The following is a 16,466-nucleotide window of genomic DNA, read 5'->3' on the forward strand; positions in this document are numbered from 1 at the left end:
CAATCACAGAAAAGCCACTACTTCACTATCTCCAGGAATGTGAAGTAACCAAGAACCTTAGAAGAGCTTTAAGAGTCCCTGACTCTTGCAGTAACCACCCTGAAGCCATCAACACTGCCACTCTTCTCTCCAATAAAAGTGTCCAGCAGCTGGACACCCTCATACACACTGTCAAGCAGTATCCTCCCCCACGATAGCAGCCTGACGATTAAATGCGACCTCAGCACACAATATACATTTACTAAAAAAAAAAAAAACTACCACTTAGGGGGTATTCATGCCCGTGCCACCTCTTGGGTGGCTTAATCTTCATCAATCAATCAGCAGCCGCTTCCTTCCATTAATCTGTGCCTCTTGCTGCGTGTGGTCCTGTTGCATTCTTCCGGTGAGATTTTCCTGCTGAGTCTGTACAGAACTTTGTAACCCAGGTCCCGTCTGCCGTAGATCACAACACTTCTTTGGTGACAGGATGAACAACCCAGCGGGTTTTCTTCCTATTGGGGAGTGTTGTACATGCTGCTATGGCGGTGTGTCCACTCACAGGATGAGTGGCGCTGCCCAATACTGTCACTATAGCGGTGTGTCCACTCACAGGATGAGTGGCGCTGCCCAATACTGTCACTATGGCGGTGTATCCACTCACAGGATGAGTGACGCTGCCCAATACTGTCACTATGGCGGTGTGTCCACTAACAGGATGAGTGGCGCTGCCCAGTACTGTCACTATGGCGTTGTGTCCACTCACAGGATGAGTGGCGCTGCCCAATACTGTCACTATAGCGGTGTGTCCACTCACAGGATGAGTGGCGCTGCCCAATACTGTCACTATGGCGGTGTGTCCACTCACAGGATGAGTGACGCTGCCCAATACTGTCACTATGGCGGTGTGTCCACTCACAGGATGAGTGGCGCTGCCCAGTACTGTCACTATGGCGGTGTGTCCACTCACAGGATGAGTGGCGCTGCCCAATACTGTCACTATGGCGGTGTGTCCACTCACAGGATAAGTGGCGCTGCCCAATACTGTCACTATGGCGGTGTGTCCACTCACAGGATGAGTGGCGCTGCCCAATACTGTCACTATGGTGGTGTGTCCACTCACAGGATGAGTGACGCTGCCCAATACTGTCACTATGGTGGTGTGTCCACTCACAGGATGAGTGGCGCTGCCCAATACTGTCACTATGGCGGTGTGTCCACTCACAGGATGAGTGTCGCTGCCCAATACTGTCACTATGGTGGTGTGTCCACTCACAGGATGAGTGACGCTGCCCAATAAACTCGCCCCTCGGGGCAAAAATTAAAAAAAATAAAGAAACGCTATGCTTCAGACGCTGTGTGGCTTTGCAAGACTGTAAAACATACCAATCTTGCGTAAACTCACAAACCCATCGTACCTTCTTGTAAATAAAAATATTAATATTATTATGAACAATTCCGGCCCCCTTCCCCGCCCCATGGAAGACACCCCATTACCGCCCCATGGAAGACCCCCATTACCGCCCCATGGAAGACACCCCATTACCGCCCCATGGAAGACCCCCATTACCGCCCCATGGAAGACCCCCATTACCGCCCCATGGAAGACCCCCATTACCGCCCCATGGAAGACCCCCATTACCGCCCCATGGACGACCCCCATTACCGCCCCATGGACGACCCCCATTACCGCCCCATGGACGACCCCCATTACCGCCCCATGGAAGACCCCCATTACCGCCCCATGGAAGACCCCCATTACCGCCCCATGGAAGACCCCCCATTACCGCCCCATGGAAGACCCCCCCATTACCGCCCCATGGAAGACCCCCCCATTACCGCCCCATGGAAGACCCCCATTACCGCCCCATGGAAGACCCCCCATTACCGCCCCATGGTAGACCCCCATTACCGCCCCATGGAAGACCCCCCATTACCGCCCCATGGAAGATCCCCATTACCGCCCCATGGAAGACCCCCCCATTACCGCCCCATGGAAGACCCCCCCATTACCGCCCCATGGAAGACCCCCATTACCGCCCCATGGAAGACCCCCCATTACCGCCCCATGGTAGACCCCCATTACCGCCCCATGGAAGACCCCCCATTACCGCCCCATGGAAGACCCCCCATTACCGCCCCATGGAAGACCCCCCATTACCGCCCCATGGAAGACCCCCCCATTACCGCCCCATGGAAGACCCCCATTACCGCCCCATGGAAGACCCCCATTACCGCCCCATGGAAGACCCCCCATTACCGCCCCATGGAAGACCCCCCATTACCGCCCCATGGAAGACCCCCCATTACCGCCCCATGGAAGACCCCCCATTACCGCCCCATGGAAGACCCCCCATTACCGCCCCATGGAAGACCCCCCCATTACCGCCCCATGGAAGACCCCCCCATTACCGCCCCATGGAAGACCCCCATTACCGCCCCATGGAAGACCCCCCCATTACCGCCCCATGGAAGACCCCCCATTACCGCCCCATGGAAGACCCCCCATTACCGCCCCATGGAAGACCCCCCATTACCGCCCCATGGAAGACACCCCATTACCGCCCCATGGAAGACCCCCATTACCGCCCCATGGAAGACCCCCCATTACCGCCCCATGGAAGACACCCCATTACCGCCCCATGGTAGACCCCCATTACCGCCCCATGGTAGACCCCCATTACCGCCCCATGGTAGACACCCCATTACCGCCCCATGGTAGACCCCCATTACCGCCCCATGGTAGACCCCCATTACCGCCCCATGGTAGACCCCCATTACCGCCCCATGGAAGACCCCCCATTACCGCCCCATGGTAGACCCTCATTACCGCCCCATGGTAGACCCCCATTACCGCCCCATGGTAGACCCCCATTACCGCCCCATGGAAGACCCCCATTACCGCCCCATGGTAGACCCCCATTACCGCCCCATGGTAGACCCCCATTACCGCCCCATGGAAGACCCCCATTACCGCCCCATGGTAGACCCCCATTACCGCCCCATGGAAGACCCCCCATTACCGCCCCATGGTAGACCCCCATTACCGCCCCATGGTAGACACCCCATTACCGCCCCATGGTAGACCCCCATTACCGCCCCATAAGACATTTTTCCCTGCCGCTCGGGGACGCTGGTGTCAGGGTGGACAACCTGCCCGACCTCTTACTGTTGGCAAGCCTGCATGCCAATTCAAACTATTTAACCTAATATAGTTTAGCTTTTATATAAATTTAGACATTATTAGTAATTTTAAAATAAAATTTTTGCCCAAACTAATTTTTGTACAGCAAAGTCATACATTGAGAACATATATCATCCAAGTCAATAAATTAATCAATAATATGGGCTGGAGGTCATTTTCGACGGCAAACATATATTAAATAGCAACTGTTTTTTTCTGGGTAGTGACAAAGTTATTTGAAAGGGTAATAGAGGTTAATGATGCAAGTGGAGAAGTGGGAGGGTGACGCCGCCCGTAGCCCCTGAGGGAGCCGCCGGCCGCCATTACTTAGCGCTGACGGAACATGTCCTTTGTTTCCTAACCGTTGGTTCCAATATAAGCCGTTATTATCCCGCCAGGTTATATTGACAGGTATGTTATGAGTCTCGGGAGTAGTTGGGGCAGGTGTAGAGTAGTGGTGGAGGGGCGGGGTAGGTGGTGGTTAGTGGAGTAGTGGTGAAGAAGGAGCAGAGGAGCAGCGCAGGCTTGGGGGCGACGCCACGCCGCCCTTCTCGGCCCCCTTCACCGTCCCCGGCGCCTGGCTCCCCGCTCTCGCCGCCACTACCGCCCTCTCAGGGAGCTCTAGGTGGGCGGCAGGCTGGTGGTGGGCGGGGTGTGGGCGGTGGTGGGCGGGGTGGGCGCGCCGCCCCCCCAAACAAAGCCAAGACAGTGGCCATTTTCCCCCACACCTGATGGCCGCCCCTCCCCGCCCCCCCCTGCACGCCCTGGCCTCACCTCCCTAGGCCTCCACGCCTCGCCGTAGGCCTATTGATGACAATTGTCACTGGGAGGCGTAGGGGAGGTGTGGGGGGGGGGGAGAATGTCAGTAACCTGTGAAGGTTAAGACATTTGCTGGCATCATGTTGTTGTTGTTGTTTTAGATTTAGCTACTGGGAACGAGGTGTCCATGTAGCACGGGCTATGGTGAGCCCGTAGTGTCTCTAACTATTCATGGCTGGCACCAAGTTGTGATGGCTTGTTATACGAGCGGTCGTAACCCTTGACCTCCCCTGACCTGCTGGCTCCCTGTCACCTCTACCCACGCAGGTCTAGCCCTCTATCCACTCTATCTATCCCAGTGGCGGAGCCTGGTGGCTAGCCAGTACCTGGCCAGGTCCGTCCTCATTGTCAACTTGTGCCGTGTTGGCTGTCGGTGGCACCTGCTGGCACTCTTGTCAGTTGTGGCACTCCAGGTGGCATTCTGTCCCGCACACTGCTTCTATATTCTGTCTGCCTGTCTGCGTACTCTCCTAGTTGTGCTTGCGAGGGTTGAGCTCTGGCTCTTTGGTCCCGCCTCTCAACTGTCAATCAACTGGTGTACAGATTCCTGAGCCTACTGGGCTCTATCATATCTACATTATAAACTGTGTATGGAGTCAGCCTCCACCACATCACTGCCTAATGCATTCCACCTGTTAACTACTCTGACACTGAAAAAGTTCTTTCTAACGTCTCTGTGGCTCAATTATTCCTTGAGCTGTGCTTGGCATACATATATGACAGGAGTAACGTGTTCCACCATGAGCTTGGCATACATATATGACAGGAGTAACTTGTCCCACCATGAGCTTGGCATACATATATGACAGGAGTAACGTGTTCCACCATGAGCTTGACATACATATATGACAGGAGTAACGTGTTCCACCATGAGCTTGACATACATATATGACAGGAATAACATGACCCACCATGAGCTTGACATACATATATGACAGGAGTAACGTGTTCCACCATGAGCTTGGCATACATATATGACAGGAGTAACATGACCCACCATGAGCTTGACATACATATATGACAGGAGTAACGTGTTCCACCATGAGCTTGGCATACATATATGACAGGAGTAACATGACCCACCATGAGCTTGACATACATATATGACAGGAGTAACGTGTTCCACCATGAGCTTGGCATACATATATGACAGGAGTAACATGACCCACCATGAGCTTGACATACATATATGACAGGAGTAATGTCCCACCATGCAATTGGCATATATATGATTTGCATATTTAACAAATGTAAAATAGTCCTGCACATACATGGAGCCCACATTTGCTTCTTCAGGCCACCAGTAACCATCCCTCATCTTGAAAAATTTGGTACTGTGTAATTACTTAAGTGTAATTACCTAAGTGTAGTTACAGGATGAGAGCTACGCTCGTGGTGTCCCGTCTTTCCAGCACTCTTTGTCATATAACGCTTTGAAACTTCTGACGATCTTGGCCTCCACCACCTTCTCACTTAACTTGTTCCAACCGTCTACCACTCTGTTTACAAAAGTGAATTTTCGTATATTTCTCCGGCAGCTTTGTTTCGTTAGTTTAAATCTATGACCTCTTGTTCTTGAAGTGCCAGGTCTCAGGAAGTCTTCCCTGTCGATTTTATCAATTCCTGTTACTATTTTGTATGTAGTGATCATATCACCTCTTTTTCTTCTGTCTTCTAGTTTTGGCATATTTAATGCCTCTAACCTCTCCTCGTAGCTCTTGCCCTTCAGTTCTGGGAGCCACTTAGTAGCATGTCTTTGCACTTTTCCAGTTTGTTGATGTGCTTCTTAAGATATGGGTACCACACAACAGCTGCATATTCTAGCTTTGGCCTAACAAAAGTCATGAACAATTTCTTTAGTATATCACCATCCATGTATTTAAAAGCAATTCTGAAATTAGAAAGCATAGCATAGGCTCCTTGCACAATATTCTTTATGTGGTCCTCAGGTGATAGTTTTCTATCTAGAACCACCCCTAGATCTCTCTCTTTATCAGAATTCTTTAAAGATTTCTCACATAATATATAGGTTGTGTGGGGTCTATGTTCTATTTCACATTCCATAACATGACATTTATTAACATTAAATTCCATTTGCCGTGGCGCTCCATGTACTTATTTTGTCCAGGTCTTCTTGAAGGGCATGACAATCATCTAATCAATCGTGTGTCTGGCTTCCTGTTCTGCCTGTCTGCCTCCGCCGGGTGCGTGGATCGAACCCCCGGTCCCTAGGTCCATGAGTCTAGAGCACTGTCCACTCAGCCACCCAGCGCACACAGACACACATGCGTGTGGGTATGTGTCAAATCCTATCTGTATGTACTCGCCTAGATGTGCTTCTAGGGGTCGAGCTAGGCTGCTAGCCCCTGCCTTCCAAATGTTCTTAGATTAATGCAGTGACTCATTTCTCATGCTTTTATCATATTTACATTTAAAACTTTGATTTGAATTAGCTTCCAACGACTTGTACGTCTAACCTTTTTCACTTATTGATAGCCGACACTGAAAGTTCTTTCTGGCATTCTTTGTCTTAGTTTCTATCTATAACCTCTTGGTCTGCTGTTCCTAGCTTTGAACAATGCTGCTTTGTCTACCTTATCAGTTTCCATTAAAATCTTACATATATTCCCAGTACTGTATTCCCCCTTCCTCCAGTGTCGGTCTGTCTGTCTGTCTGCCTGCCTTTGCAACCTGTTGTCAGGCTAGGCTCGTCCAACCAGCGGTCGACCCCAAAGATGCATTCATCAACTTTAATGTACTTTATTGCATACTAGAATATGTTGAATAATCAGGCCTAATTTAAGTTAGGTTAGGTTGTAAAGTTCAACTATTGGCCTGTTACGGCCTCACTTAGCCAGTAACCAGGTTCTTTCCACTCACTTTCAGTGGGGCCTTAGTACCTGTCCTTACCAGATCCATACCAGAGTCATAGGTAGGTTATTAACCTACCTATGACAGTAATGACAATTCAAATGACTGTCAAACTGACAGTACAGTAATTCAATTCAAATTCAAATTTTTATTCAGGGAAAAGTATATACATAGATGAGGAGTTACAAACATAATGTTGGATTTATAGATAGAGCTAGTACATACAATACCTAAAGCTATAATATTAAATATTAAATAATAATAAACAAATCCACAAGGGCTGTGACAAAGATTCGAACCTGCGTCCGAGAGCATTCCAGACACTGCCTTAATCGACTGAGCATCACGTTAGTGTGATCTCTGTGAAATAATAATAATATTCGGTCAATAATATTCAGAATTGTGGGTAAACAACACTAAACAAAACCATCACCATGTGTACTTCTCAACTATATGTGCTTATTACATATGTACAACACACAACACCGCAGGTGTCATTCACAGGGCAGTATAAAAGAACTTCTGCGATCTCCTATCCCAGCGCGTCCTCTTATCGTACAACTCAAGGTTCTGTCCCTGAGCCTTTCTTCTACAGTACTCGTGCCGGCGAGTCCACCTTTCTCGGTAAATTGTGGGCCAGTCTTAGTGTCAAAACACCACTTTGGACTCTCCAACAACTCGCTGGCTGGCTTTCCCTAAAGGTTTCACCTGTAATGAGCCTTAACCACCGTGCTGCGCCAAGTTTATTGTGAAATTCCAAAAAATTCTGGTTTTCTTCGTAAAATGATAAATTCCCTTCCCTGAACATGTCTCTGAAATAAATACCAAATTCCACTTACTTTGGTTGTGGGGATGTGGACAAGGTGCGAGGCGATGTTATCTGTGGTCGCCCGTGCATGATTCGCACAGACGTGGTCGCGCAGGCCATTTAAGCACTGGGTGTTGCCACAGATATTTTCAATTATTTTTTCTATGTATTTCCAATGCGATCTTATTTTTTTTATTGTATATGATGCATATTTGTGTCCTTGACAATATGTATACAGTAGAACGTTCATAATGTCCCATGGAACTGTGATACATGTGTCAGTAATGTGTTTACAATAAATGTTTATTGTTGCAATATTACTTGTTAAAAAATCTACTAAAATTACAATATGTAGTTTCACACACTATTTACACAGTAACATTGTATTACACACTCGGTACTTCGGAAGCGAGTAATAATCAACGTAGTCGTCCATGGTACACAGTGCGACTTCACTCTCGTTGCACCAGGTACAGATAGATTTTCGCTTCCTGTTTCCTCGTTCTGTGTGCTTGCAAATAACGCACTCACGTACACTCTTGGCATTAGTACTGTACCTGTAGGTGGTATGTAGCCAAGCTTGTAAAACGTAAGGTAGTCTTGAATAGATTGCAGGAAAAGATCAGTTTGTAAGGTAGTCGTGAAAAGATCACTTGGCAAGGTCCCACACAGGAAGAAATTCAGCCAGCCTCAAAGAGTGTCCGTCAGTCAAGAAGAGATTCAGCTATTCTTGAAAATATCTATGGAAAACGCCACCATGGAAGCTGCTAACACCATTCATCAATGCTACTAGTATCAGATGCATCATCACTGAACGCAGAAAATGATTCATCTATGTATCATCTAAATAAATTGGAGATAGCATAGCATAGGTGGGCAAGGATGGTGCTCAGAGCTACAACAGGATACGCTCGCTGTATCGTCCTCATAGGTGCCGTATCACTTGCATCCGACCTTTGTGTTAGGTCCTTATTGCGCCTAGCTTCAATATTATGACCCTTATGTTCTTCAAACAATAAGGTTTGAATTTCACCGTCAGCGCGATCTTTCAACACCGCGTCGGACAGGTGTTTGGGAGCCAGAGGCACGTGTGCCACCCATGGTTGCCCTTTCAGTACTAACCCAGCCAGCAGCCCTAGGGCATTCTGGGATTTTTTTCCAAAATGGCTGCCTCTCACTGGAGGTCCTAAGAGCTCATTTCGTACACAACCAACCCTGCACACATTTAGGATGGGTATGGAAAAATCAGAGTTTTCTTGGTTGGCGCAGTTTCCCGCCGACCGAGAATACTTGGTTGGCGCAGTTAAGTGGTTAACTTGGAGGACAGACGGATGTTAATTCCATTCCGTAACTCAACTGGGACATCTTGGGATTCGTCGGTCCATTCACCAATATTATGCTGGTTATCAGACTATTCAGTCTCCACTGACTCGGCCTACTTATTCCCATTGGAACAAATCTTGAGTACAGGACTGCACTGGGTGAACTGACTTGTTGACTAAGGTACCCTCCACATCACTTCTGAATAGTAAAAATTGTATAGTAAGGAAACTACACAGGTATCAGTAAGATCACATCCTTCCACCAGGAACAGAAAATGGGGACGGGTGCGCTCAACAGATGGCATTGACAGTCAAGTGGCAATTACTGGTATTTGCCGAACATTGATAAAACGTATAGAGTTGTGATTCAAGCAGAGGACATGATTGAAGCAAAAAATACATGCGTCTTCAGTTTTGTCGTGTGTAAAGTTTTTTATTCATAAAGGGGGCTTGGCCGCCGTATTTCTCCGTTGTTGATTGGGACAGGTTTATCAGTGTGTTTGACTGTGTCTGACGGTACAATTGCTGGAATGTAGTTAGAGGATGAAGGCTATGCTCATGGTGTTCTGTCTTCCCAGTACTGTCATATGACTGAAATTACTGATGGTTTTGGCTTCCACCGCCTTCTCACTTGTTTGAACCGTCTGCCACTGTTTGTTATAGAGATCCTTCTGTCTTTTTTGGTACCTTTGTTTCCTTAGCTTGAATCTATGACCCCTTGTTCTTAAAGCTGCAAGTTGCCAATTTTGTAGATTCCTGTTATTATTTTTTTATTTAGTGATCATATTGCCTCTCTTGAGTCTTGTAGCCTTGGTATACTGAACACCTCAAGGCTCTCCTCGTACCTCTTGTTTTTCAGTTTCAGAAGCCCCTTTTGTAGCGTGTCTTTGCACTTCTTCCTGCTTATTGATTTGCTTCTTGAAATATGGGTCCCATACAACTGCTGCATATTCCAATTTTGGTCTAACAAAAGTCATGAACGGTTTTTGCTATATCACCATCCATGTATTTAAAAGCAATTCTTAAAGTTGAAAAGTGTAGCATAGGCTCCTTCAACCATGTCAGTTTAGGTGGTCATCTGTTGTCTACTATCCAGAAACACCCCTAGTGTGTAATTACCTAAGTGTAATTACCTAAGTGTAGTTACAGGATGAGAGCTACGCTCATGGTGTCCCGTCTTCCCAGCACTCTTTGTCATATAATGCTTTGAAATTATTGACGGTTTTGGCCTCCACCACCTTCTCACTTAACTTGTTCCAACCGTCTGCCACTGTTTACAAAAGTGAATTTTCGTATATATCTCTGGCAGCTTTGTTTCGTTAGTTTAAATCTTTGACCTCTTGTTCTTGAAGTTCTTGAAGTGTGTGTGTGAGCTTGTGTTTTGATGTGTTCATGTTATCTACTTTTTTCTGTAACTATCATTTATATTTAAAATAATGCTAGGTAAGCTGACCACAAAGAAACTAGTGGCTAGCGATGTTTCCATTGTACGATGTAATTGCATGTGTGTCTAATTTTCGTGTTTAGAAATCTAGAGCCACATCTAGCTTTTAAAACTATTTCATGGTGTGTGCATTTCTGGAGATACAGGTAGTGTGTGTAATGTGGGTACCTCCTTTGATACCTTCTGAATTAAATTTGGTATATAATTAAGTCGGGTATTAAGAGTTTGTTGAGTTTTTTTTTAAGTACTGCTCAGTAATTTATAATCATTCTTTACAAGTTACTAAATGTATTCTTTATTTCTTGCAGATGAGAAACTTTTGCCAAGATGGGGGACGGAATGCTATCATTGTACTGGAACAATCACAGAGCAACATTTTGCCACATCCTATCAACACTCAGGGAAAAGGTAAAAATGTTAGAGCATATGACAGAGTTAATAGAGAACTCTTGGAAGTGATTCACTTGTATGGTGTTGACAGTTTTTTTTTGTGCTAAATGTTATGAAATATTTTGTCAGGAAGTAGTGCCTGTGTTTATGGTATAACAAGTGACTGGTTGATATTGTTGTATGTGTATGCCAAGATTGTGTGGTGGTATCCTGGTTCTTTGGTAGCCCATTGTAGGGTAAAGCTCGGGTATCCAGCCACTTAAATTATATTAAAAACTGAAAAATTAAAATACAGCTGGCCTGTGTGGTGTTGGAGTGTATAAAGTGTTTGGATGCATTTCTCAGTTACATGTGTTTGAGATTAGATTTAAGCTGATTAGTGCATATAATCCACACTAATCCTCGGGTTTACCATGTTGTCGTCAGCAAGTTGGACTTGCTGACGACAGTCCGCAAGATAATGCTTGATTGCTTTAAGAGTTTTATGTATTTACAGGTGCATATCTCAAGTATTTTGGATTTCATAAAGTGCTGAATTTATGGCTGGAAAGTGAAGGGAGCTTTAAATATCAATGTTAAAATAAAAAACAAATAATATTTGTCTTGTCAAATAAAATGTTGGCAAAATTAAGTTTTGGTGGCCTCTGGGAACTAAATTTTTCCCATACACTGTACTGTATCTTTCAATTTTGTTTTATGCAGGAATGTTACACCTGCACTTAGGGCCGCAGAAATACCATTACGAAGAAGTGTGCGATATATATGGTATACAGTATATAGACAGTGGAGACTTGTACAATGATGCCTCGTTCAAAATGAAAATGCAGTTATGTTACTGACAAGTATTAGCCAAAATATGACAGTGGGTGGATGGGCAGGTGGTCTTATCATCCATTTGTAAAGGAATATCCTCAAAATATAGTGTGTGTGTGTGTGTATGTTATGTCCTGTATTATATCCACCATTCTTTCAACACTTGTCCGGCATTTTAATAAGAGTTGGTAATGGCCACTCCACATTTGGTGGCTTGTTCCATGGGAACCGCAGAGTATTAATTCACCTGTTAACATAGTAGCGACATCTTGAGGTTATCTTGAGATGATTTCGGGGCTTTAGTGTCCCTGCGGCCCGGTCCTCGACCAGGTCTCCACCCCCAGGAAGCAGCCCGTGACAGCTGACTAACACCCAGGTACCTATTTTACTGCTAGGTAACAGGGGCATAGGGTGAAAGAAACTCTGCCCATTGTTTCTCGCTGGCGCCCAGGATCGAACCCGGGACCACAGGATCACAAGTCCAGTGTGCTGTCCACTCGGCCGACCGGCTCCCCCGGCATAAATTGGTTGGTTCTTCAATTGTCTTTGAAGATGCTCTGTTTAAACAATGTGATTCTCCAGACTTCCTGTTGCAACAAGAGTATTGACTTTAGGCGAATTATCAGAAATAATGTTTATTTTGTTATGGTAACTGCTTTGGTGCTGAACCAATTACATGTTCTGTATTCTCGGTGGATGGTGCAACACCAGCAAAACTTCCTCCTCTTATCAGATATTTTTCATGGCATTTCTCCCCAATAAATTAAAAAACAAAGAAACAAAGAAACATACACTTCACTCGTAAATGTTCTGACGAGTGACGTGATGGACAGCAGCATACGGTAATGACCACTGGCCGCATTTTCGCCTAGATGTAATGTAGTATGTATGGGCACGTAGCCACGTGGCAATAACCATGCTGCTGTAGACCCGTTTGTACTGCTGACATGGATTTGTATATCCAGAAGGTGGAGGTCGATATGCACGTTTTAGACATTTCGACCCCAGGGGAATCTCCCTGTGCTGTAGTTGTATTGGTGACTGTAATCACCTAGTTGTGCTTGCAGGGGGGGGGGGGGGTTGAGCTCTGGCTCTTTGGTCTAGAGTATCTGTGTATCAGAGCTTGGGTTAATGTGGCACTGATATTCTGCTACATCATTTATTACTTATAAAGCACTTTCACTGTGTGTTGAAAAAGTGTATATCGGTTAGGATTTTTGTTGTTGTAATTCATTTATACACTTGAGGCAAACCCTCATTTACACTAAATTGGGTAGCTTCCTAGAATTGCATATTTTATTTTTTGTAAGGTTATCAAGTAGGCAGTTGACAAATGGATGTACATTACTGTACATAATTGTACATAACTGTACATAATGTATTGTACATAATTATAGGTTACTTGTATCTTCTGTTTTAATATTACTCTATTAAAATAATCTACATTATTCGTAATAGATTTCTAAATTATTTTATTCTTAAATATATTATAAAGGGCATTTGATTTATATACTGTTTAAATATTTTTCAGGAGCGGTACACAGATGCAACCCTGGCCTGTGAAGGAAAGTTTTACCCTGTGCATAAGTTGGTGCTATCAACATGTAGTGAATATTTTGAAAATATGTTTGAGCACACACCATGTAAACACCCAATTATAGTGCTGAAAGATGTTAAACCTGATGAACTAGAGGCATTACTCAGCTACATGTATGCCGGTGTTGTTAGTGTGGCTCAGAATGACCTCGCAAGACTCATTAAAGCGGCAGAAATGCTTCAGATTAAAGGTTTGGCTGTACCCGACGAACCACCACCGGGAGACGAAAGTAAAAGACCCGCGCCCTCTAGAAGTGGGCGGGAAGATAGATCGAGTCCATTACCCAAAAAAAGACGACGAGAAGAGAACGGCACCCCCTCTCAGGGTGGCTCGCAACCCTCCAACAGTCCACCATCCTCACCTAGAGCCTCTCCGTACCAACCTGAAAGTGAACCGTCTCAGGCACGCTCCAGAACACATGGAGACGCTCACCGGACGGACAGAGTGGACACTTCTGATCAGCCTTCTTCACACGAGTCCCAGGCATCAGATGTTAAAGTAAGTTATTGTCTTCTAATAAAAATATTAGCTATGCTTGCTCTAACTGCATGTAGGTTTGACATTTATGAAGGATCAACTGGGATACTTGTATAATTTTTGTTTACATCTGTTCAGTGTCTTGATGATGCCTTATTGTCCTGACCTCAGACCTAGTACAGTACAGAATACTAAAGCATATTTTGTTTGGGTGTTATCCTGAGAGCCATTTCAGATTCCCTTGTGATCACTAATGTTTGTGCATACAGTAATCCTAAAAGTTAGATATGTTTCATGAGAGGGCACTGTAGCTCAGAGGCACAATATTTAATAATTGTTTTCTGTATCTGAAGAATGTTGTCATGTTGACACTGAAAACATTTTTTCAATGTATGGTAAAACTGAATCAAGCAACTTCATTTGGCGAGCAGTTTAGCCCAGGCCATTTTTCTGGGGGGAGCCCCTTTGGCTCCCCGGAGCTTACTAGGCTGATATGCTAATGTCAGACTTTGGCATTAGTCATGTGTATGGAGTTCTGTGGGCCTACCAGGGACCATGAGCCAGAACCTGGCCCCCTCAGAGACATGGGGAGCAATGGCCTATAGAAACCCCCCGTGTGGTTGGAAGCATCCGTGAACATCTTCAAGAGAAAACTGGACTTTTCCAAGAAGTTCCGGATCAGCCGGGCTGTGGTGAGTATGTGGGCCTGCGGGCCGCTCCAAGCAACAGCCTGGTGGACCAAAGTCTCACAAGTCGAGCCTGGCCTCGGGCCGGGCTTGGGGAGTGGAAGAACTCCCAGAACCCCATCAAGCAGGTATGTCAGCAATCGACCAGGTCAGGCACCCAGAAAGGTAAGCATCCTAAAACAAACAAATATTCTGGTGACATTATTGCTACCAAAAGCCGAACAAGTGAATAGAACTCCCCTAAAAGAAACGAGCAAACGATCATGACGTCACACATCGCCGCGCCGCTGTGTGCGCAGCTCCCCCCTCCCCAGGAGGGGGAAAGGGGAGCCTAGACCCCTCACGCCGGCTATCCACCCGTCAGTTCTAAGGCTGATGATAGAGGCTGAGGTCGTGTGCTCTGGCTCCGGTGGTTGTCTCAGCACTGTATCTAGAGTGTGGTGACTGTCTTCTAGGTGATGCGTGAGCCGGGAGTGATTCTCCAGTACTCAGGCTGCATGCGCCTAGGGTTTTCTTCCCTAGGTGCCCTGTAAGTACTGCCCTTGGGGCTTGGGGTTACCTTCCACAAATTCCTTGGGTCCTGCCCCTGCTTGGCCGTTTACTGCATGGTTTTCGGCCGCTCTTTGTGTGCTCGGGTGTTCTGTCTCCTTTGTTTGCCTTGGGGGTAGGGGGCAGTTTGCACTGGTAGGGGCACAGGGTACTGCGCAGGTTGTTTTCACCAATCATGGCGGCCGGCTGTGTTCCTCCTAGATACGCTGTCCTCTTGCGGGGTTTTCTTTTTCTTTTTGTTTTTCTGCCTGGTGGGGGTCTACCTTGGTTCTTGTCCCGTGTGTTGAGTACTCTTCCTTCTTCCGGTAGTTTCCCCTGCTAGGTCCCTGTGAGTGTACACGTCCCGGGGGTTCAGTTCTTAGAAAGTTGTTTGGTATTTATGGGCGCCGGTTAGCAGTACTCTGCCTGGGTACTGCTGGGTGTGAGTCCAGCAAATTACCTGGGCGTGAGTCCCTGTAGGTAAACGATCAGGATCCTGGCAAACCCTGTGGGGGCATGTGGGTCCGATGGTTGTGGCCCCGGAGTCCCCCCTTGCTTTGTGCGAGTTCGAGGGTTGCTCTGTTCCCTTGTGTGACGGGGCATAGGGGTATTGGACGCTTTGGTTTTGTTCCTTCTGCGCCCCCCTTGTCTTTCCCCTGTTATGGTCCCTTCCTCCCTGCATCCGGATCCTTACCGTTTGTGGGTTCGGGGTCGAGGTGGGGCTTCGTGTGTCTTGAGACTCGGGCGGTCTCGGGGATTCCCCCCTTCCGGGGGTAGTGACGGAGGCATTCGAGCCTGTTCCTCCAGCCGTGTTGTATGAGTCTGCCAGTAGGCTCCCTTCTTCAGTGCTTGTCCGGTTTCCCGAGCTTTTTTTTTTCGGACCCAGAACATCAAAGTGTTAACAACACTGTTTTGTCTATTTTTCTAGTAGCATTCGTGGTTTCTTCTCCAGCTCGCAACTTCTGGTGACCCACATCTGGCATCCCTGCTGCGCATGCGCCGTGGTTGTTTTAGATACGGGCGGTGTGCACGTGTGCTGGGGTTTTGCGTCCCTTTTCTCAGGTGCTTCACCTCTCGCTCTTCTCAGTTCTCCAGTCCGTGCCCCATAGCTCCTGGGGGCATTCTGGTTTCCTGCTATGGGGAGGACGCTGGGTTTTCCCTGCGTATGGGTCTGGGACTCCTCCTTTGCCTCTACCCTACTCTTCTGCATGTGCGGCTCTTGCCTTCTTCCACTGGCAGTGCTCCCGGAATCTTCTCAGGTACGTTGTGTCGTGACACATTCGTACCTACGTTCTGCAGGCGAGTTTATGCAGTCTGGCATCTCTTTCGGCCAGGCAGTGGTTTGTGGTTTTGGGATACGTATATAAGAACATCAGAACACAGGTGACTGCAGCAGGCCTATTGGGCAATACGAGGCAGCTCCTATTTATACCCATCCAGTCCCACTCTTATGCATGTCCAGCCCATGCTCGAGTCCAAATAGGGGGCCCTTCCTCCCCCAGGTTACGAGGTACAATGGTGGGGGTATATGTTATGGGAGTGTGTGTG

The 16,466-nt window shown here is 46.9% G+C and overlaps 1 protein-coding gene across 1 annotated transcript in view; it reads left to right on the top strand.

The window, feature by feature from the left end:
• Positions 1 to 3,420: 3,420 nt before the first annotated feature.
• The window catches only part of LOC123768071 (sentrin-specific protease 1), a 112,238-nt gene continuing 99,192 nt past the window's right edge, over positions 3,421 to 16,466 (top strand). The window contains 3 exon segments of the mRNA XM_045758338.2: positions 3,421 to 3,574; positions 10,736 to 10,835; positions 13,162 to 13,725. Coding sequence (XP_045614294.2) covers positions 10,755 to 10,835; positions 13,162 to 13,725 — 645 coding nt within the window. The 5' untranslated portion in view covers positions 3,421 to 3,574; positions 10,736 to 10,754.

This window comes from Procambarus clarkii, chromosome 59, assembly GCF_040958095.1.
Source record: "Procambarus clarkii isolate CNS0578487 chromosome 59, FALCON_Pclarkii_2.0, whole genome shotgun sequence".
In the NCBI taxonomy this organism is placed as follows: Eukaryota; Metazoa; Arthropoda; class Malacostraca; order Decapoda; family Cambaridae; genus Procambarus; species Procambarus clarkii.